General features: G+C 46.7%; 1 protein-coding gene across 1 annotated transcript in view; it reads left to right on the top strand.

The window, feature by feature from the left end:
- P4HTM (prolyl 4-hydroxylase, transmembrane) overlaps positions 1-23,364 on the top strand; it is a 215,979-nt gene that overhangs the window by 114,523 nt on the left and 78,092 nt on the right. Inside the window, exons 3-4 of the mRNA XM_086939319.1 lie at positions 12,407-12,597; positions 15,799-15,895. Coding sequence (XP_086795445.1) covers positions 12,407-12,597; positions 15,799-15,895 — 288 coding nt within the window. The remainder of the gene's footprint in view (positions 1-12,406; positions 12,598-15,798; positions 15,896-23,364) is intronic.

Here is a 23,364-nt window from a genome sequence, read left to right on the forward strand (position 1 = left end):
CCTGATGGCCTGTGCTCAGGGTTCCTGCCCCTTGAATCGTGGACTGATGGCCAGTGCTCTAGGTTCCTGCCCTGTGAACCGTGGCCTGATGGCCAGTGCTCAGGGTTCCTGCCCTGTGGACTGATGGCCCGTGCTCAGGGTTCCTGCTCTGTGGACTGATGGACAGTGCTCAGGGGTCCTGCCCTGTGAATCGTGGACGGGTGGCCAGTGCTCATTGATTCTGCCCTGTGAATCGTGGACGGGTGGCCTGTGCTCAGGGTTCCTGCCATTTAAATCATGGACTGATGGCCAGTGCTCATGGTTCCTGCCCTGTGAATCGTGAACGGCTGGCCAGTGCTCAGAGTTCCTGCCCCATGGACTGAGGGCTAGTGCTGAGGGTTCCTGCCCCATGGACTGAGGGCTAGTGCTCAGGGTTCCTGCCCCATGGACTGATGGGCAGTGCTCAAGGTTCCTGCCCTGTGAATCGGGGCCTGATGGCCAGTGCTCAGGGTTCCTGCCCTGTGAATCGTGGACAGATGGTCAGTGCTCAGGGTTCCTGCCCTGTGAATTGTGGACTGATGGCCAGTACTCATGGTTCCTGCCCTGTGAATTGTGGATGGGTGGCCAGTGCTCAGGGTTTGTGCCCCGTGGACTGATGTCCAGTGCTAAGGGTTCCTGCCCTGTGAACCGTGGACTGATGGCCAGTGCTCAGGGTTCCTGCCCTGTGGACTGATGGTCAGTGCTCAGGGTTCCTGCCCTGTGAACCGTGGACTGATTGTCAGTGATCAGGGTATCTGCCCCGGCTGTCAACCAGGCAGGATTCCAGTCCATAGTTTGTAATCCACTGTGCCACTCTAGGCAGAGACTAACCATATGCAAATGAGTCTTGGGCCTGCTCCAATAGGAACAGTCCAGCCCACAGTGCCAGGCCTGGTCCCCTTCATACAGGAACTCAAGGAACTGATGCTGATCTGAAGCTGTGAGTCTCCTTGTGTTCTTTAGTTAAATCAGTGAGAACTTGTTGACAGTGAATTGTGTTAGCGAGGACCTAGCCGCGTGCGACCAGTAACAATAGCAAGAACTAGCATTCCGGAAGAGCTAGAAAGATGGTGTGGGGGAGATGCGTTGAACATCAGAGCAAACACACCTGGGAAGCTGGCTGTGGAGAGGAGTTGAGTCTTTGTGTTTTTAGGTCTCGGCTACCGTAGGCTGCGCATGCGCAGTCTCGCTGGCGAGATCTTATGTCTCAGAGTAGCGAGGCTAAAACCCGCCCCTCTTCTCCATTGGCTGGCTCCCTAAACGGCGGCCAGCCATTGGAGAAGAGGTTTCTGTGACATCATTTTTTTAAGCTAAGCCTCTGAACAGCAAATGATGAAAACCTACTAGTACATTTCAGAGGGCATTCTACAAATAGCGTTTTTGTGTAACTTAATGGGGAGTGCGCGTTGTTCTTTCTATACAACAATGTTTTGGGACTGACCGGGCGAAGATTAGTAGTTCCTCTAACTTGCATCACTATTTCATTTATTATGTAATTCATCTTCCACCATAAATGTTGGGAAAGTTATTCCTATATTTTCATTTGTTATGAAACTCTCTGTTGAACTGTCAAATAAAAAGAAGGTTGGGGAAAGTGATTTTCCCTGCTTGTTCTAGGTTAGGTGAAAGTGATAACGCCTTTACAAGTCTTCTGCTTTCAATTATTGTTTTTTCACTAGGGCCTACACAGGCATATTATAATCTGCTCTATCACTCAAGACAAACTGCGCCACAATATAACCTGGCAGGAAAATCACAAGAACGCTCTCATCCACAATGTAAATTCAACCATAACAAGCACTGGCAAAGCCAATAGTTCTAGTATCGGCAAAGCCAATAGTTCTAGCATTGGCATGCTACTACAATGATCACTTTTTTTTCTTTATTGTTTAGTGCAAACATCAGCCATAAAAATAAAAGACAAACAACGCTCAACCTAGAGCTGCTAAAATTAGCTGGTATGTTCAAAATAATTAAGACTAGTCCGTTTAATAAGTGGCGTAAATATTTATTTCCCATATTGCCATGCAGGGGTTTTTTGTTCAGCGTTGTATGGGGCCCCTTTTAATACGAATTGGGCATCTTTTGTTGGTATGAAATGAATGAGTGCACGTTTGCAATGGGAGATACAGTACTACTTTATATTAAAAACTTGTTCATAGCAAGGTATGCCTTTCTGTTACAACTAATAACATCTATCTTCTAAATAATGAGGGACTAAATAGGATGTAACAAAAAAGTTGGGCCTAAATTTCCATTTTATAATGTGAATAATGGGACTGAGCTTCAGTGTTTTATTTTTTTTTTTAGATTTCGGATTCACCTGTTTTATCACTATTTTTGTGAATCTTGGGTCTAAGCTTCCATTTTTATTTCCAGGTTTGTACGTCTAACTTTCACTGTATTTTGAGGTCTGGGTCTAAATATGCGTTGGTCTTTTTTTAAATAAAATGTTATTAGGAAGACAACAGAATAAGAGCACTTGAAGCGATAGAAAGCACAAAAACATAAAATTCTGACAATTATTACAATCATAAGGGTGTTCGGAATGTTACCCACTGTGGGCTGTGACATGTGGATCAAGAATAAAAATCAGAATACACTCAGCCATACACAAATTGACGATAATAAAAAGGGACACCATATACAAGAAAATAAAATTCAATTTGTATCAATTCGGGTCTCTACGTACAATCCTCGACCTGTCCATTGCCATATCCGTAGTGGGAGAGCTACAGAGTTCACCCCTATATGCATTCCACTTTCCCCACTTCTTATCCCATTTCTTGGGGCACCCTCTGAGTTTATAAAGTTTTTTTCAGCTACCATTTCCCTATCCATTTCAATCACCAGTGGACGGTCAGGAGAACCCATTTCATAGCTATCAAACGTTTTATGAGGAGACAGCTGAGGGCCAACCATTGATGTTCTATCTCTGTCAGATCCGTTGCCCCCCAGACATTCAGGAGCCCTCCCTTAGGTGTCAATGGGATCTGTTTCCCCAGTGCCTCCGCCATTTTCTTGGTTGCTTTGGTCCAAAGGATTTGGATTATGGGGCATTCCCACAGGGTGTGATAGAACGTACCAGTCAAGCCACAACCCTGCAGGCATAAGTCGCCCGGGCGCCTACCAAGTTTAGCCAACAGGGGACCAGACATATAAGTCCTGTGTAGGATTTTGAGTTGTATCAGGCGGAAGTGGTGACTAATCGCCTATTCCCGTGGGGACATGAGTACCGTTTGCCAATATTCATCCTCAAAGTGTGTCCGATCCCCCTCCCACCTTTCTCGCAAGGCCTGGAAGGAATCGGGCAGATTATTGCAGAGCTTACGATATGTGCAGGAGATGGCCTTTGTTAGAAGGGGTTCGGAGAGTAGTCTGTCCTGAAGGGGCGAGGCCTCGGAAAGGGAGGGGAGGTCCGGCACAGTCGTGAGTATGGCATGTTTAATTTGGAGCTATCGAAAGGCCTCCCCTTGTGCCAGTGCGTGTTTCTGTTGGAGGTCAGAAAAGGATAAGAATGCGTTGGTCTTTTGATCATATGGGACCTAAGCTAATGATTTTACTTTGAGATGGATTTCCTTCCCATCTCTCTTGGGAGAGCTTTTAGATCTTGGTCTTCTGCTGCAGGTTTATAGCTGCTCTTAGTATGTTTGTGACTTCTACTCAAAGACATATATTTTTTTCACACTTGGCCATAGACTCTTACAGAGTGCATGGTACTGTATGGTTTGCTCCCAACCCTTGCCATCCGTTTTTCACCCATTCCCTGCTGACCATTTACACACCACCACCCCCTGCAGTCTGCTTCTCTTCTTATCAGCTAACCATTATAATGAACATATTTTTAAATCAATCCAGGTAATTCCTTGGAAGGTTAACTTCGCACCACCCCTTGGACCCTGCGGGTTGAGTGGTGATGTAGGCGTTGCGGGTTGAGTGGTGATGTAGGCGTTGCGGGTTGAGTGGTGATGTAGGCGTTGCGGGTGGAGGGGTGATGTAGGCGTTGCGGGTTGAGTGGTGATGTAGGCGTTGCGAGTTGAGTGGTGATGTAGGTGTTGCGGGTAGAAGGGTGCTGTATGCGGTGGGGATTGAGTGGTGCTGTAGGCGTTGCGGGTTGAGTGGTGCTGTAGGCGTTGCGGGTTGAGTGGTGCTGTAGGCGTTGCGGGTTGAGTGGTGCGGTGCGGATTGAGTGGCTACTACTCACTCTACTAACTCTCTAATACTCACTATACTCATTACTACTCACTACAGTCCTGTCTACAACTCACTACTACACACTCTATTAATCACTCTAGTACTCTCTAGTACTCACTCTACTACTCTACTACACACTCTCTACTCGTCTACTACACACACTCTACTCCTCTACTATGCACTCTCTACTACTCACTATTAATCACTCTACTCCTGCGTCTCGCATTGGCGAGAGATTAAGCTATTAGCATTGTAAATTACAATGCCATTTATTTATCTGTTTTCAAAACAAACACATAAATAAAAAATGTGTCATTTACAATGCCAATAGCTCTAACTTTTGCAAAGCCGAGACCATTGCATTGAAAATGCTTGTTTTGGAAAGGTGACTGGTTAGGGTTCAGTGGGATGTTTTCATATAGAAGAGTTCACTGTGCCAGAATGTGACGAGAGACAGCCTGGCTGCTGAGGGTATGAGGGATGTCAAGGTGAAGGCGGGGTTTGCTTCCTGTATCTCATTTGCCTCTCTTGCTTTTACTTCATTGCTCAGGTAACAGCTCAGCCTGTTTGTGCTTGGTCGAGGACATTTTGGGGAAGCCATGAAGATCTTTTTCAATGGGGTGAGGTGGTCAGACTTCTTTGCTATGAGAGTAAAAAACGAAAACTAATGCATGTGATTCCACAATCCCTGCAAGAAAACTGGTCCCTAATATCCATATTACAGTCGATTTGTAGCATCTCTAGTCACCTGAATAATGAAATGACGTAAATGCTTAACTGTAATAAGTTATTTAAGTTGGTCATGTAGCCTCCTCCAGAGCCAGCAGTGAAGGCGAAAGGCGGGCATAGAGCATAATTACAACGGCAGTTTAATCATAGCAAGCAACAGATGGATTTTCCTTCCTGCCTGTGTTTTTTGCACACTTTGGGGCATTACAGGAAAGATATAATCTCTCTGCATGTTTCCACACATTCTGAGCTGAAGCATTTGTAATGTGACTTACATTAAACGTATTCTAATATCTTTTTTCAGCAAACTGCTAACAGCCTCTTGGTGTGTTTAATTTGGCACTACAGATGCCAACTTTAATTCTACATGTATTCACTTTCATATGCAAGAGCAAGACACCAAGGCTATAAATGGTTTGTGGGGAGGGCGACTTGTGACAATAAACTATAAGGAATAAAATACGCTCTGACGTATGTCAAAAAGATATTGCAAGTCACTGTGGCATTGCAGAACTTTATAAGGGACCCACAGCCTTACTTCTCATTCCCCTATATGGCCATGAAACTCCTCTGTGACTTGAAGTAACCTTATTTATTTATTTATTTCTTAATGTATTTTTTTATTTATAGTGTTTTATAATGTGCGAACATGACCATCACGGCGTCAGAGCGCTGTACAAGAGAGCTTATGAGGGTTACAGTACAGTAAAGACACGGGACCCTAAGATACACTGTGTATAGATTTCGAAGTGCAAGGTATAACACAATCATATACAATATCAAATATGCTGAATGACAGTTTCAAAAGTGTTCTCATATGTAGAGTTCGAAGAGCAAGGCATAAAACAGTAGAATCTAGTGTCGAATAAGATACAAAGCAGATTCAAGAGTTCTCTGAAGAGACGTGTTTTTCTAGAAGAATGTAAGGCTTTGACTTCGGGCTTGAAAAGTCTAAAGGAGGTAAGTGCTTCTCGTTGAGGGTGGCAGGGACTTCCATATATTGGGACAGACCCGGGGAAAGTGCGGCCGTGTGTTTTCCTTTTTAGGTCGAGCTGGCGTTGGAGCGCGAAGCGCTCCCGCCAGCGAGTTCTATAGTCACCGTGTTAACTGGCAAGGGAGATAGAGCTGTGCACGAGCAGCTACTGGCCTGTGCACGAGCCGATTCAGCTCTGTGAACGCGCACGTCTCCGGAAGACATGCTGCACCCGAGCCACCTCCCGCTTGTTCTTTCAGCAAATATTCTCGGAGCCCTAGGGCAAAGTTACCGAACAGCACAACAGGTAGGCTTTTTACATTTATGAAGACAGTATGATAGGCCTCGTACACACACCTCCCCTTCCAGTGCCATACTAAATCAATCTAGGTTAAGTCGATGCGAGCGGTAAGAAATATTTTTAATTTCTCGAACATAATTTATAAAGTTCGGTTAAAGTATTTTTTTTATGATCGCAGTAGCTATATCAGAAAACTAAAATGTAAATAGTTTGACGTGCATTGCTGCTTAAATAAATTACCGTAATTTCTAAAAAGCCATTATTAAACTGAAAGTCGTATGAAATTTGGGATTTAAATTACGATATTCGGCGGATTCTCTAGTGATTGGCCGAAGCGTTGTATCTTCAAGATGGCCACTATTTCCGATAAGCAGAAATCTTATTGACAGTCCTTTTTCTATGTCTAACTCTTTCCCTTTCCCAAGCATCTACAGGCCTGGGTGCTCCGAATGTACTATGGCCCAGTATTCACAACCTGAGTTCTAAAACAGAAGAACATTGCGGCGGAGGCTGCTGTGGAGTTGCTTTTCTTGGAAACATTCAAACATCAGAACAGCGAGGTATGCAGAGGGAGATTAAGTAGCGGGGAACGGAGAAGAGGCTATGGTGGCGGTGGTAAAGTTGGCTTTTTAGTTCGTGGAATTGTTCGGGCACCTTATGATCTGCGACTCAGCTGGATGTGCTGATTCTCTGGCCCAGACTGACACACTGTGTAATCAATTTGTAACTTAAATGGATTTAATACACGAACCATAGTCGACCGTTTCCTCGCTGTGGGACTAGAAAACTGCTGGAGCTGGAGTGTCACTCGAAATAAGTGTACCTCAGTTCGCAGGATTGCACTTATGTTAAAAACAAAACAAAAAAAAGCAAATGCAGGTGATCGCAGCGTAATTAAGTCAACCTGTGCTGATGGCAGTGCAATGCACAATGTTAATTACATTGCTTATAAATGATTGCCCCTAGCTTTCCTCCACATTGAAGCAATACCAGAGTTTGAATGTTTTGTTGGTGGCAAAGCAATGTTTGAAATCCATTGTTCTCCTGTCAAGGCTACTTTGTAAAACAAGTTTTTTCTTACTTGGAGTTTAGTTGTTGGGTTGTTTTATGCCTGTGTCTCGAGAGCTTGTAGATTGGTCCTGCTATCAGTTTAGTCTTCAATTCATTCCATCGGCTGGGACCTTCTACTCCGCACAGTTGTACATTTATACATCATCTTATTACCCATTTCTCTGTGTGTGGAATGAATTGCAGAGCGCAGGTACCTCTTAGAGGTCAAGGTGTTCATTCCCCATGACCCACTACTAGTAGGTCTTTTCCAAGGTGTAGTAATCTTAAAGTTAGATTTTGTTTCTAGTAGGAGTCAGTGAAGTTTTCTGCCTTCTTAATATATACTCGCGCTTATACAAATAAAGACAACCATATTAGGTTTTCAAAAACTTTTGCAACCTGTCTTGCACATTTAGGCAATGATGAAATGATCGAGGTGGGCTTAAGACTTTTCTCAGACTCACCTCATAGTGGCCTCGAGGTTTGGGAGGATTTTACGCTGTAGGCAGAGTTCTAGTTTTATGTCCTTGTTCTATGCATTGAATTGGTGATGAGGGAGAGCTTAAATCATTTTCATGTTTCTTTCTTACACCAGAGGAGCTTGAGATACTCCATCATTAGGAGGCCAATCAAAGGGTAGCGAGTCAAAGTCTGGTTCTTCTAGCACCAAGGCTCCTGCCTTGTCTTAATTCAATCAGCTCACTTTCATCGACTGGAACACCCAGACCAGGCATGTAGCTGCCAAGCAGCTGCTGACCTAGGTTGTTGGACTGTTAACTGATTGGATATAGATTTGGGTGCTGGATGCATACTGAAGTGCATCTGGTCGTCCAGTAGGAGTTGTCAAAGTCTACGTTTAGATAATGTAAAGCTGACAGGAAACAGATGGCACTAGTGTCATTTCACAGGTCACCTGTTGATGGTACTTCTGTTCACACAATCCAAACTTATTTCCAATAGTATGAAGGAAGGATAGGGTATATCTCTAAGTAACATGTTGTATACTGTGTTACAGGAAGCTGAGATATCAACATTTAAGAAATCTGATTGCATGTTCTTGTCCAACAAGACAAAGCGATCTCTTACATTATCAAGAGTAGATTTGGTGCCCTTTGCAGACCTGAATGAAGCTGTCTCGTTACGTCCCTTACCAAGATCTATTTGGGTTATGGTGGTTTGGTGATATTCTGGTTAGTGATTACCCACAACCTCAAGGATAGCTGTTCTTTTCTTCAGTGTTTCTCAAGTTTCTAGAAAAGACTATTTTGAAGCATTGATCCTGGATCTGAGGTCAGCTTCAAAATTCTGTATGAAGTGCTTCAAGAAGTCGACTGGACTGAGCTCTGCATGCAAGTTGAATGCTGTACTTTTTGGATCAGTCTTTAGATCCCCAACATAATCAGTTGGGAGTACAAGGTGAATGAGTATTGAATCAGGGGTGAAATAGTTGATGGTTATAGTGAAAGCTATGAATAACTAGACAAAATAGCATATTTCTTTCTTGAATCGCAGGGCATCTTTCAGGGTTTATCGATTTGTTAACAGTTTTCTGATTTTGTTTGCGGTATTTACAATGTGTTTAATTAAGATGGTACTCCTTTTGTCTCTCTTTAATTTATTATTGTGGTTCTTCCTAAGTCTTTTGCATCATAAATGTGATTTATCATTTGGTACTTGGGCACCCCTACCAACTCAAGAAACCTTCACTGGTTAGGCATGTCAAAACACAGTTCTAAGAGAAGCTCTTCTGAACCCCTGGCAGCTATGGCGCAAGCAGCATGCAGTACCCAGAAAAGTGCTAGCTAAGTTCAAACAGTACCAACCATTTTAAAGTAAAGAATACAATAAAATTCCCAATTTAATGTAAAAAACTAGGGAAAATGTAATAAACAAGAAGATGCCACTATCATCAGGATAGCCTAAGGAATTATTGATTTTTAAAGTTTTTAGGCAAGTGCCTAGGAAAAGTCAAGCACCAGTGAAAATCAACAGTTCATGATGAACATGGAACTAGGCGCAATTTCAGGGTGACATCAATGGAGCTGAGGTTTGCTACATCAACCAGATTGTCCTGGTCCAATGTTTTATTTTCAGACTTCGTCTCTAACTGCTGGGAAAGCTTTTTAGGTCGAGCTGGCGTTGGAGCGCGAAGCGCTCCTGCCAGCGAGTTCTATAGTGACCGTGTTAACTGGCAAGGGAGATAGAGCTGTGCACGAGCAGCTACTGGCCTGTGCACAAGCCGATTCAGCTCTGTGAACGCGCACGTCTCCGGAAGACGTGCTGCGCCCGAGCCGCCTCCCGCTTGTTCTTTCAGCAAATATTCTCGGAGCCCTAGGGCAAAGTTACCGAACAGCACAACAGGTAGGCTTTTTACATTTATGAAGTCAGTATGATAGGCCTCGTACACACACCTCCCCTTCCAGTGCCATACTAAATCAATCTAGCAGTGTACCCTAGGTATTGTTGGGTGCAGAGTATTTGAGATCTTGCTGTTGGCTATGGGCTATTAACGATGAAAGTATTCTCAAGCTTTGTCTGCGCGAGTACATATTTTGTGATGATCATCGTGATTTCCTGTTTGGGTTTTTCGGATCCAAGAGAGGTGTTAACAGTCGATAAAGTTGATGTTTATAAAACTGTAATAAAGCGTCTTGTCTCTTTTTGTGTTAACTGCTCATTTGTGAAGTTTGAGGTAGGCGAACTTGACTGCTTGTTTTTCACAGACGGCGTGATGGAAATGTTATGCAACAGAATGAACTTGCTTGAGTGCAAAGTCTTCTAACTGTAGAACCTAATGTGTGTTTTCACCTCCCCTCAGTCCTTGATCAGGACACGGGGCTGCGACCATGCGATGTGTTTAACTTATTCACAAATGGCTGCTTGAGGCCAAAGTACGCACACCCTCCTCCATTAATGGGTTCTGTTACACAGCTTGTAAAACGTGGCAAACAATGCCAGTGGGAAAGAATGCAGTTGAGTCTGGAAACTATGTTCCACATAAGATTTTGGTATTCTGAAAATATAACCTTAGCAGGAGTGCTATTTGCGACGAGCTTCGTGGTGGATAAAGTGTATGCATGTTTTCATTGAAAAGACTAACTCCTATATATTTTGAAATACAAATATGCTGCCTGGATCGTTGGCCTCGTAGGAAATACTTTACATAGAAATGCACTGCAATTACATATTTGGATGCGAAAAGGACAGATTTATAGCAAATAAACAACGTTCTTAATTGGAGTGGACCTAAAGTATCAGGGTCATTTTGTCCGTTTTATTTTTCTTTTAGGCAACATCTCTCTTCCCTCTCCTCCCCGAGGACCCTTCGAGTCCCAACTCCACCCTCCAACTCCACCCTCCAACTCTACCCTCCAACTCCACCCTCCAACTCCACCTTCCAACTCCACCTCCACCCTCCAACTCCACCCTCCAACTCCACCCTCCAACTCCACCCTCCAACTCCACTCTCCAACTCCAACTCCACCCTCCAACTCCACCCTCCAACTCCACCCTCCACCTCCACCCTCCACCCTCCACCTCCACCCTCCACCCTCCAACTCCACCCTCCAACTTCACCCTCCAACTCCACCCTCCAACTCCACCCTCCAACTCCACCTTCCAACTCCACCTTCCAACTCCAACTCCACCCTCCAACTCCACCCTCCAACTCCACCCTCCAACTCCACCCTCCAACTCCACCCTCCAACTCCACCCTCCAACTCCACCCTCCAACTCCACCCTCCAACTCCACCCTCCAACTCCACCCTCCAACCCCAACTCCACCCTCCAACCCCAACCCCACCCTCCAACCCCAACCCCACCCTCCAACCCCACCCTCCAACCCCACCCTCCAACCCCACCCTCCAACTCCACCCTCCAACTCCACCCTCCAACTCCCCCCTCCAACTCCACCCTCCAACTCCAACCTCCAACCCCACTCTCCAACCCCAACTACAACCCCAACTCCACCCTCCACAGCATCACTCAGGGCCTCCACGGCATCACTCAGGGCCTGCACAGCATCACTCAGGGCCTCCACAGCATCACTCAGGGCCTCCTCAGCATCACTCAGGGCCTCCACGGCATCACTCAGGGCCTCCACAGCATCACTCAGGGCCTCCACAGCATCACTCAGGGGCACCACCACATCACTATGCGCCACCAGAGCATCACTGAATGCCACAGCATCACTGAACGCCACAGCATCACTCCGCGCCATCACAGCATCAATCTGTGCAACCATTCAACTACAACTGGTTCAAATATGTTCGCTCAATGTTTCAAGCTTTATTACAAATGTCACAAAAAGATGTTAATATTTCACTTCTGATGTTGGATTTTCATCACAATAAAATACACTGAACATATTCTTCACAAAAGTTATTTACAAATGTTTAAGCTATTGCCATTATAAATTACAATCACTTTTATTTAAGTATTATTTATTTAAAAAAATTAAGCCATTGTTATTTGTAATATCAATACATCTAAGTCACGTAAATACAAAACATGTTGCATTACAAATGCTATAGGTGTCACATTTGCGAAAGATATAACTATTGGCATTGTAAATGACAAAGCTATTAATTTAGCTATTTTCAAAACAAACACATAAATAAAAAAATTGTCATTTACAAGACCAATAGCTCAAACTTTCCTAATGCGAGACCTATTGCATTGCAAATGCTTGTTTTGAATATATGGCTGGTTGTAGTATGGGGGATTTAGCACTTCTAGAAAACCTGGTTCCTGATAGCTTGGTCCTCTTCGCCATGGATTTGGGATCTGAATTGTGTAGAGCTTTATGCAACCTTCATGTGAATCCTAGCTCCAACTGGGAGCCAGGCGAGGGCTCTGAGTGATGAGGAGATGCGATCAAAACGATGTGTGCCTGTTAAAATGATATAATGTGCATTATAAGAATGCGCTACATCCTTAAATGTACAGCGGGGTACGTAAGGCTATGTACTATTCCAGTAATATCAGTATAATTTGTATGAAATTCCAAATTAGAGGGTAGCGAGAAGGCAAAAGTAGCGAGACATATACTGTTTGCTGGGAACGTCAGTGGACCGAGCTTCTCAGCTCACATTTGAGGATCTGCCATCCTTTCACAGGACCCATTCTCGTTTTTCCTGCAGAGATCCCGCACTTCCTGAGCGAGGAGGAATGCAAGCTGCTGATTCACTTGGCCCAGCTGAAGGGACTGCAGAAAAGCCAAATCCTTCCCACCGACGAGTACGAGGAAGCCATGGAAAAGATCGAGATCAGCCAGGCGGACATCTTCAACCTGCTGGACCACAACCAGGACGGACAGCTGCAGCTCAAGGAGGTGAGGAGGGGGGGGGGGCACGTGGCAGGGGCATTTATTCATAATGGCACGTATATCCAATGGGCGTCACTCAGTGCAGCTAAACACACACTCAGGATCGCAATTGTTGTGAATCGCTGGTTTTACTTCAGTCTCTTCCAGATAGCTGGGGGGTCCCCAAAGCTCGCCTCTGCAGCCAGCCCCACCTGTATCACACACCCATCCTCGGGGGCGTCGCTTGGATTAGCGCAGCAGGTGCAGTGGCACAAGGATGTCTTTTCCTGCCTAGCCGGGTGCAGTTGGACAAATTGCGTACTTGCACTGGTGCCCCTGGCATGGTTGTAGTGCCCTGGATCTGTTGCAGCTGTGCCACTAGATTCGGGCAAGCCGGGCTGAAGACGGCTGGAATGCCAGAGGCCGGTCCTCGGAGGCTTGTTTCCGGTCCAGGGAAGACATGGCTTGGCAGTTCGGGCTGGACTGTTCCCATGAGGCACAGGGTCAGACTGATTTGCATATAGCCATGTCTGAACTGGGGTGGCAGAGTGGGCTAAAGAACGGTGATGGATCAAACCCAGATCTTTTGACTGGATGTGAGTGTTTGATTGATTCAGATGCTCCGTCCATCACCACCCCCTTTTGTACCGCTTTTGGCCGCCATAAGTGTGGCAGGGTATGCTCAGACGTGAGTCCCTTGCTCACTTTGCCACTGGATTTAAGCAAGCCGGGCTGAAGACGGCTGGAATGCCAGAAACCGGTCCTCGGAAGCTTGTTTCCGGTCCAGGGAAGACATGGCTTGGCAGTTCGGGCTGGACTGTTCCCATGAGGCACAGGGTCAGACTGATTTGCATATAGCCATGTCTGAACTGGGGTGGCAGAGTGGGCTAAAGAACAGTGATGGATTAAACCCAGATCTTTTGACTGGGTGTGTGTGTTTGATTGATTCAGATGCTCCGTCCATTACCACCCCCTTTTGTACCAGCCCTGCTTGGCACCCCTTGTTGAAGCGCCAGCTTCGCAGCGCATGAATGCATTGATACGCGCTGGTGCTCGCACCGTTTGCATCTCAGGCCTTGACAGCATCCAGGGTGCGGGACCGCCGCCATCTTTAATTCACTCACTGGTCCAGATGTACAGATGGCGCTGATCAGCCCCGGCCTGGGTGGGTTTCACGGAAAATCACTTTACCTCCCATTAGCTACCTTCGGATAATGCTGTGCCATCCCCCAGGAAGGGGGCGTGGGCAGTCTTATCACATCTGACCTCATTCTCCTTCCTTTAAGTTTATACTCGCACTCTGTTTTCAGATTGCAGTTTGAGTCTCCCAGTTTTGTAATCTCCCAAGCTTTGCACGGCCTTGAATCTGAGTTTCGCTGTGAATCTTCCTGTCAATTTTTCTATATCGCAGTCAAAAGTCTGATGGTGTCCTTGGCCCATTGGCTGTGAAAATATAGTGTGAACGGTGTACCTTGCAGCGCCTAGAAGTTGTTTTTACCACACAAGGGGCTTAGTGAATAACTCACTCCTATTCAAGCTAGAGAAACATGTGCGGGTTTTGTTCTGTCTCTGTACTGCAGGGTGGGTTCACCAGTTACTCGTTACATTTTCATTTGTAAACATGTCTCTTTCATCTAGCGCTTCTGTATTACGAGCGCACTTTGCAGAGAACATCTGTCAGAAGAACAGCTGCAATCACAGGAGTCGGGGACTATTGTTTAAGGATTTCGTGAGAGGGAGAAGGCAGGGATGGGTGGGCAGAAGCCCAGCAATTTGTTGCTGACTTTTGAGGTATTCGAGCCGGCGTTTCCAGGCGCTGCCCACCCACGAATTTAGCAGATTGGCGCTATATCTTGGATTGATCAGGTGGAATGCTTCATTAACGAGGCCGCAGTTTTTGACCCTGACCCTCGTCTCAGTGGGGAGTCACTGTAAACATGTGACTTTGGGACTCGTTTAAGTTTCCCTTCCGTAGAAACAGCCATGGATGGTCATGTTAACAGATTGTGACCGGCGACGCGGCCTGCTACAGTTCTGCATTAATAGGGGGGTAACATCTAAAAACCAGGATCACTTTAAGAGAGGGGGGCTTTACTCCACTGCGGACCCCCAGCCACCCAACACACTCATCCCATGTATGTTTTTATTGTTCCTCTGTGGTGTCTTCACTGGTGTGGTTGAAGGGGTGCAGAGGCCAGGCAGGCCTTTCAGGAATTTACCTCTTATTACAGATTTCTTTGAAAAAAATGGTATTTGCTAGACCTCTTCTAGGACCTTGACAGGGCCTTTCTCGGTCTGACCCTATAGGAGGGCATAAACGACAGGAATGTCCTTCTGCATTCTGATTTGTATTCAAGGTGAATGTTTGTAGCCGCTGAGACATTCAGGAGGGGACCGGCCTGCTCGGTGTACCCTGCTGGTGAAATGTGAAAGACAAAGCAGTCTTTAACCTTGTGCTTTTGCTGATTCAACGGATGCCCATATTTCACTGCCTCCTACTTCTGGTGCCACTTCTTATTCATGGTCTGAATGCAGATGACAAAATGGAGGCCAACCTAGGTAAAAATATGAAAATCTACAAATATAGGAGATAGAAGACAGGGGTTCATTGTGAGCTAAGCCGCATTTAGGAGTAAAGAGTGTCACATGTCTAGTAAATATCCCCTAAAGTTGAGACTAGCGCTAGCTGGTGTTATCACAGACTCGCAAACTGCCAACTTCAGGACGCCCGACATACTGCCAGTAGGCACTGAAGGTAATGTGCAGTATCATTCCCTTTTTAGACCAAAAACAATTATACCATGACCCTGAAAACAAATGGAACACTGAAAAACATTCCTGTTAGCTTCTTGAAATCACCAGCATTCAAACTCTGCGCATTGCTTTGAGAGGACTGAGTTACATTGTTTATATGAAAATATTTTTTGTTTGAAAATGAATATATTGTATGCTTTATAACCTGGGACACCTTCATAATCTCCATTAAAAGGAAGTCATGAATGATTTCCAAGATGATTGCACCAGCCCCATGGTGAGACAGTGTAACTTCTTCACAAAGTTATTGAACCCTCACAAGCTGTGTGACCCTGGTAGACCCTGTGCCCTGCTTCCTTAAGTATGAATAACGAGCGCTCCGAAGCATCCTGTGCCTTATTGTTTACTGATTCTTTTTGGCTTCTTTTGCTCCTAACAGTGACAGCATTTTCAAAGGCTTCTCTGTCATTGTAGGTTTTGACTCACACCCGCTTGGGGAGTGGCCGATGGATGACGCCTGACAATATCCGCGAGATGTACGCAGCGGTTAAGGCTGACCCCGACGGAGATGGTGAGGAGCCCCCTTCTTTCTGTGACCTAGGATGTGATGCTGTGACACAGTCATGGGCTGCAGTGTAGGTCAGGATGATCTGGGGTTTGAGGTCCTCAGGGGAGGGATTACATAGATGCACCTGGGCCTGTGGAGTCCTGTAACCAACATTTGCAAGACCTGGTAAGTGTAGGAGCTACATTGACAGAGCCTGACCAATGTGTATTGTTGTACCTGTCGAAACCTCCGAGCTAGAGTTGGTGCAAAATTGACTCATCGCCAGGGCGTTCTGCGTAATTTGGGCAATTGCTGATGATATGCGCGTCAATAAAGAACTCACATGCCTCCCCATACTGTGCAGGTGGACCTTTGTTACATTGAATTTGAATTTATAAAGCACATAAAACCGAACAGCATCGAAGTGCTGTCTCAGAGTGAGGCACCAGAGGGAAGGGGGACAACCCTAACAGAGTAAATGCAGAAAGAGCCGGTAAGTCACCCAGGGTGCCTTTAAGGCATTAGAGTAGGGGTACAGTGCCTTTAAGACCTGTATTTATTTATTTAACATGTTTTCTATAACGCTAGCTGGACCCAGGGGTATCAGAGCGCTTTACAGGGGTAATTTGTTGCAATACAGTAATAAATGAGGTAGTATTCAGAAATCAATACAAATGGAAGACATCCTGTAATATTTTGTATAGTCTAAACGAAAACAAAGGCGGGAGTAGGGAATGGGGATGGGGGAGGCAGGGAGTGGGATAATAAGGGGAACATAATACAGCAATACATAGATAAGATTAATTGAATGTAACAGGATAACAGTGAGATAGAAATCAATACCCAACAGGAAGGTCCAAACAATTATAGAATTAACATCGTCAAAATATATGAGTAGAGAGGAATTACCAGCTAGTCCTGGGATATTTATCCTGGTATGGGAGGGAAAGCATGGAGACGAGGGGGAAGGGTAGTTGAAAGGTAGTGCTCCCATGGTGCACCACAGGTGGCAGTTAGGTCAGTTCTTTTTTCCGGCTCCTTCTGAGAGGATCCTGGAGTTTGAGCTCTTCAGTTGTGTGACTAAAACTGATGGTGAAGAGATTTTTTGCAGAAAATTCAACGTTTTCTGGTGTCTAAAGGCTTCTGCTGCTGGTCTTGTGGACTTCCATACATTTTTTCTAGTCAGAATGCCAGCTTTATTCAGGAAATGCCCTTGCGGTGACAAGAAAATGGCACTGGCAGACCCACACTCGGTGTGTATTGTGTGTCTTTCATCTTCACACAATCCTGACCAGTGCCACTATTGTCAGAAGTTCCTCAGGCGGACCCTGCATGACAGGGAACGCATAAAACTCAGTGCTCTGCTGGAAAAGTACCAGAGTCATCAGGGTGGTGGCCATGGAGGCCCCAGAACATCGTCTTCCAGCAAGCAATTTCAAAATAGACGACATTCCACCTCCCCTGACACTAGGAAGAGGAAGGGGACAAGAAATTCACCGTAGACGTCGAAGTCACTGTCGAAGAGGCCCAGACAGTCTTCAGGAACACCATCTCGACGTCGAGAGTCTCCGCCGCATGCAAGTAAGTCGGCGTCAAGGCACCACACTTCTGGCTTGAAGTTTGTGGGTGCTGAGGTCTAAGTCTCCGTCGAGGCTTCCGTCGACGTCGAGACACTCTCCGCCACCCTCTAGGGGGTCAGCGTCGAGAGTTGCGACTGATATCATCTCGCCGCCTGTGGGCGTGCCGTCGTCGAGAGGATCGTCAAGGTCCCACCACTAGATGTCAAGAAGATCGATGGCATGGAGGTGGAGGATCGCCGTCGACACGACGTCATGAAAGATCGCCGTTGACCCAACGCCATGGCAGATCACCGTCGACTCGGTGCTATGGCAGATCGCCGTCGACTCGAAGTCAGGGCAGATCGACGTGGAGGTCCTCAAATCGACAGCGAAGATTGACGTCGAGGTCACCTCATCGCCGTAGGCGATCAACGTCAAGACCACCATTGAGACCTCATTCGACGCCGATGGTGACTCAGACCTCATGGGCGTCGAAGCATTTGACGTCGAGAGAGAAGGTCACAGGAATTACGGAGTCCCCGCGGCAGTCGGGTCCAGGGTCCAGATCGTCATCTGAAGACCGATCATCGTCTCCAGGACTACACATTGTGGAGATATCACCAGAAGTGTCACCCATACCTGCAGAGGGGAGGGCCCACAGTCTGTCACCTCGCCGTCCTCAAGGTGCTATGTCAGGTGGCCGCAGTAGTCCAGATTCGGATTAGTCCCGCACATATTCGCCTTCCAGGACCACTCCTCAGAAAAGTTCTCCGGCTGGACCCTCGAAGTCTCCCCTTCGGAGACCAAGATCGCCTCCCAGACCAAGATAACCTCCCAGACCACGATCGCCTTCCAGACCAAGATCGCCTTCTACACGTCGGTCTAGGTCCAGGGGTCGTCACAGCCGTCATCACGACAGATCCCATAAGAGGAGGCACACAAGATCACCCACATGGTCTTCCTCTACAAGGTCTACGGTCTGGGACTACTCCCCGACCCTCTCCTCAACACCTCCATCTCGGGTGTCGCCCGTAGATGACATCTCGACCTTCACAGATGTTCTGGGTAGGGGTGCAAAGAAACTCAACATCACTTTGCATACCCCGGTGGTCCCCACGTCCGTCATCTTCTATACCTTGCATCACCGGACAGCTCCTAGACCGCTGCTACCACTGGTGCCAGGATTTTTGGAACCGGCTATGGCCACCTTCCTCACTCAATCGACGGTGGGTTCAGTGCCATCAGAATCGCCAAAAAATACAAGGCTCCAGCAGAGGACCCCTTGTTTCTCAGGGCTGACCCACCAGCGGACTCGGTCATTGTGGCTGCAGCCATGAAGTCACACTCCGCTTCTACATCATCCTCTGTTCCTCCTGAGAAGGATAGTAAACAGATGGACTCATATGGGAGGAAGATGTGCAATACTTCAGCGTCATCAATGAAGGTGCGAGTGCCTGTGGCCTTCTCGGGAGAAATGATACATCTCTTTGGGACTCCCTGACCCGATTTACAGAGAAGCTCCCCAAAGAAGAACGGCAGGATTTCACAGAAATTCTACAAGAAGGGGGGCTAGTAGACAATCAGGTGGTCAGTGCTGCAGTAGACGCTTCAGATCTTGCTGCTCATGGCTACACTCATGGAGTCTTTTCAGGACGCTCAGCCTGGCTGTGCCTCACAGGCCTCAAGCCTGATGCCCAGAAGAAAATTCTGAACCTCCCCTTTAATGGCTCGTCTTTGTTTGGAGCTCATGCTGACGACGAGATGACCAAAATGAAGGCTGAGATGGACATTGTCAAGGCTGTTGGTCTGGAGAAGCGCAAAGAGTTCAAGAAACGTTTCCGTCAGGGCGACAAACGTTCTTTTCAACAGAGGGTTCAAACCCCTCAATGGTCCTTCCAGAAGCAACAAAAATCCAATTTCCAACAAAGGCACCCTGGAAGAGGAAGAGGCAATAACAAACAGCAGTCCACCTCTAAGCAGCCTCCCAAGCCTTGAGTCGTTGTTTCCTCCTCAACCGTTCGCCACTCCGGTGGGAGAGAGTGTAGCTTGTCACCTCGAAGAGTGGAAAGCCATAACAAGAGACAAATGGGTGCTGAATATTGTGCAGCTTGCTGACGTTCAAGTCTCCTCCTCCGCAAGTGCCCCCACAATTCAAGTGCCTTCCTCAAATTCAAAGTCCACTATTAAAGGACGAAGTACCTATCCTTCTCGCATAGATGGCAATAGAGGAGGTCCTGCCTCTACGAAGAAATTAGGGGGTATACTCTTGTTACTTCCTAGTCCAAAAGCAGAGAGTACAGACCTATCCTCGACCTACGCCTGCTGAACAGGTTCATCAGGAAGAAGAAATGTTGTTTACTGGCCCTGCATCAGATCTTTCCGCACCTTCACCAAGGAGATGGGATGTATGCCATCGACCTGCAGGACGCCTACTTTCATATACCTGTCTCATCGCCAATTTCTCAGGTTCCAGATAGTCCGGCACCACTATCAGTATCGAGTGCTTCCGTTCTGCCTCAAATTCGCCCCACGGACATTTTCCAAGTGCATGGCGGTGGTGGCTGCCTTCCTCCACAGGTGGAAGATCTTCATCTAGCCCTACCATGACGACTGGCTCCTGAAAAGCTCCACACCTTTTCTACTTCAGAGCCATCTCTCATACTGCCTCAACCTGATGCATTCCTTAGGGTCGCAAGTCAACTACAAAAAGTCGGTCCTCAACCCCACCCAACGGATACTCTATCTGGGCACCTCCCTGGACTCCGCAGAGGCAAGCGTGTGTCCTTTGGAGGCGAGGTTGTCATCAATGCTTCTGAAGTGCCGCACCCTTCTCAACACCCAAAGTCCTACAGCCAGACAAGTGTTGTCACTTCTGGGATCGATGGCCTTGTGCATCTCTATATTGTGCCCAGTGCACGCCTTCACATGCGGCCTCTGCAGCAGGCACTCGAGGACCAATGGTCTCAAAGGACAGGCCACTGGGAAGATCGTGTCTCTCTCCATCAAGTTGCCAGAGTCTCCATCAGATGGTGGATGAAGCGCTCTCACCTGCTGCAAGCAGTACCGTTTCATCAGTCGCCTCCAACACAGACAGTGGTTAGGATGCCTCTGTGCAAGGCTGGGGAGCTTATATGGACCAGCTTCAGGTACAAGGTCTCTGGTCCGAGACAGAAAGAAGCTATCATATCAACTTCTTTGAGCTATGGGCAGTCCATCTGGTGCTCAAGTCCCTGTACCCGTCTCTTCGGTCCACCCACATTCAAGTTCAGACAGACAAACAACAAAGATGTTCTATCTGAACAAACAAGGAGGCACCAGGTCACAAGTTCTGTCTCTGGAAGCTCAAGCCATTTGGCGGTGGCTTCTGGCGAGAGGTCTCTCCATCATGGCAGTTCACCTTCCAGGGATCCTGAATGTTCAGGCAGACGACCTAAGCAGAGACTTCGTAGACGCGCACGACTGGGTGCTCAACGAAGACGTCGCTCCGGAGGTGTTTCGGGAATGGGGATTGCCAGACATTGATCTGTTCGCAGGCGCGGCAAACGCAGGGATCGCGGGGGAATGCACTTTTGATCAGCAGGTTTCAGACATTGCTGTACGCTTTTCCTCCACTCCCTCTGATCCCGGCGGTGATACAGAAGTGCTACAGGACCAACACCAGGATGATCCTGATAGTGCCGGAGTGGCCACGCCAGTGGTGGTATCCGCATCTCCACCAGTTGTCGGAGGTTCTTTACCGGAGGTTGCCCTGCCACCCGGACTTACTGACCAAGTACGAGGGGAGGGTGTTTCATCCCAGTCTCCCTTCCCTTCGCTTGACTGCATGGCTCCTGAGGTCATCCAGTATGGCCAACTAGACCTTTCGGCTGACTGCATTAACATTCTTAAAGAAGCAAAGAGGCTCTCCACTAGAAAGTCTTATGCTTTCAAGTGGAAGAGGTTTTACATTTGGTTTATGGACAATGCTCTTGATCCGACTCAAGGTCAGGAGCAGGTGATTCTCCCATACTTATTACATTTGCCAAGGTCAGAACTGAAGTACCCCTCCAGTGAGGTCCCCCTCTTCTCCCTGTGAGCTTAACATTGTACTTACCAAGTTGATGGGTGCTCCTTCTGAGCCTATTCATAAGGCATCTTTGCAACACTTGACCTGGAAAGCTGCTTTCTTGGTAGCTATCACCTCAGCCCGCAGGTTCAGTGAGATTCCGGCCCTGTGTTGCAAGGAGCCTTACACAGTTTTTCATGCCAATAGAATGGTGCTAAGAACACATCCAGGCTTCCTGCCCAAGGTGGTCTCTGATTTCCACATCAATCAGACCATCACACTGCCTACTTTCTTCCCTCAACCAAATACTCCCCCGGAGAGATCTTTACACTCCCTAGATCTCCGGAGGGTTTTGACATTTTACCTGGCTAGGACTCTTCCACTGAGGAAGTCGGATCGGCTCTTTGTTAACTATGGTACAACTAATACCGGTCTGTCAGCTTCAAAAAGGTCTATCTCTCGATGGATCGTCTCCTGTATAGCTCTGTCTTATCAATTAGCTAACAAAGCATTCCAGGGCAAACCACGTGCACAGTCCACTAGAGAGAAAGCTTCTACAACTACTCTCCTTCGCAACATTCCAATATCTGAGATTGGTAAGGCAGCTACATGGCGCTCAGTACGTACATTTACCCGCCATTACTGCTTAGATTCAGATGCACAGGCCGATGCCCAAGTGGGACAGGCCTCTTTGAGGAATTTGTTTGCATAACTGCATTATAAATGTAATGTTGGCTCATGTTTTTTTCTGTGTACTTGGTTGCTCGTCCGCAAGACTTTGGGTATGGGCTTGCTACTCTATTCATAGGTTATGACTATTGATGAGTATCCCCTAAGTGAGAAGGATTAGTTACTTACCTGTAATCCTAGTTGTAATCCAGGGGTATACTCATCAAAGTCATAAGCGACCCACCCACCTCCCCGGACGAGCATTACTGCAAAGTTATTGTATGATGATTGCGGATTTACTCAGGTGCTTATACACCTCCAAAAAGAACTGACCTAACTGCCACCTGTGGTGCATCATGGGAGCAGGGGGTCGCCTACAGGCCTTAAAGGCATGGTACCCCTACTCTAATGCCTTAAAGCAGGGCTCGACAAATCCACTCGCCCGCTCGCATTTGCGAGGGAGAATGGATCAGGACGAGCTATTTTTAGGTCCTACTCGCCCTTTCTGGCGAGTAGGAAGTCAAACTAACTTTTGTCCCCGGTCTTTGAAAACAGAGCAAAAGTGACAAGATAACATGATTTAAAGGCACTTTTATTGCTCATAAAGGGAATGAGCAATAAAGATGCCTTTAAATCTTGTTATCTTGTCACTTTTGCTCCGTTTTCAGAGACGAAGGTCAAGTGGGTTGCAGTCAGGTCGAGGGGATTTTCCATGGTACTAGACCTGCAGGACTAGTACCATTTTTCGGATTTGTCGAGCCCTGCTTAAAGGCAAGGTGTCGGTTTTTTGTTTTCTTTATACTCTACTGCACCTTACTGGCAAATGCCTCCAATTACAGGTTTCTCTATGGCAATAAAGCATTGTTCTATGACAAATGTTTACTGCTCTTTTTCTTCCTTAGGGGTTGTGAGAGTATAGGTGCTACTATACAAACCTATGTAGTTTCAGCATTTTCGCCATTGTGAAAATGGTTTAGGCTGCATATATATAAGTTTTCACATATGCATATATAGGTATATATATATATGTATTTTTCTATATGCTCATGAGCGGGGATTATTCATAGATTTATCTAGCTTCAGTTTAGCAATGGCGGAGATAACCTCTTCCAATTGAATAGGATTTTCAAGAGGGTCTGCTTCCGCCTTCGGGAGACGGGTGAATTTGCTAGTCGCTAGGTAGTCCCGGGCCTCAGGGATGTCCTGATGGTCGGGGCTAT

The sequence above is a fragment of the Lissotriton vulgaris genome, chromosome 9 (assembly GCF_964263255.1).
Source record: "Lissotriton vulgaris chromosome 9, aLisVul1.2, whole genome shotgun sequence".
Taxonomy (NCBI): domain Eukaryota; kingdom Metazoa; phylum Chordata; class Amphibia; order Caudata; family Salamandridae; genus Lissotriton; species Lissotriton vulgaris.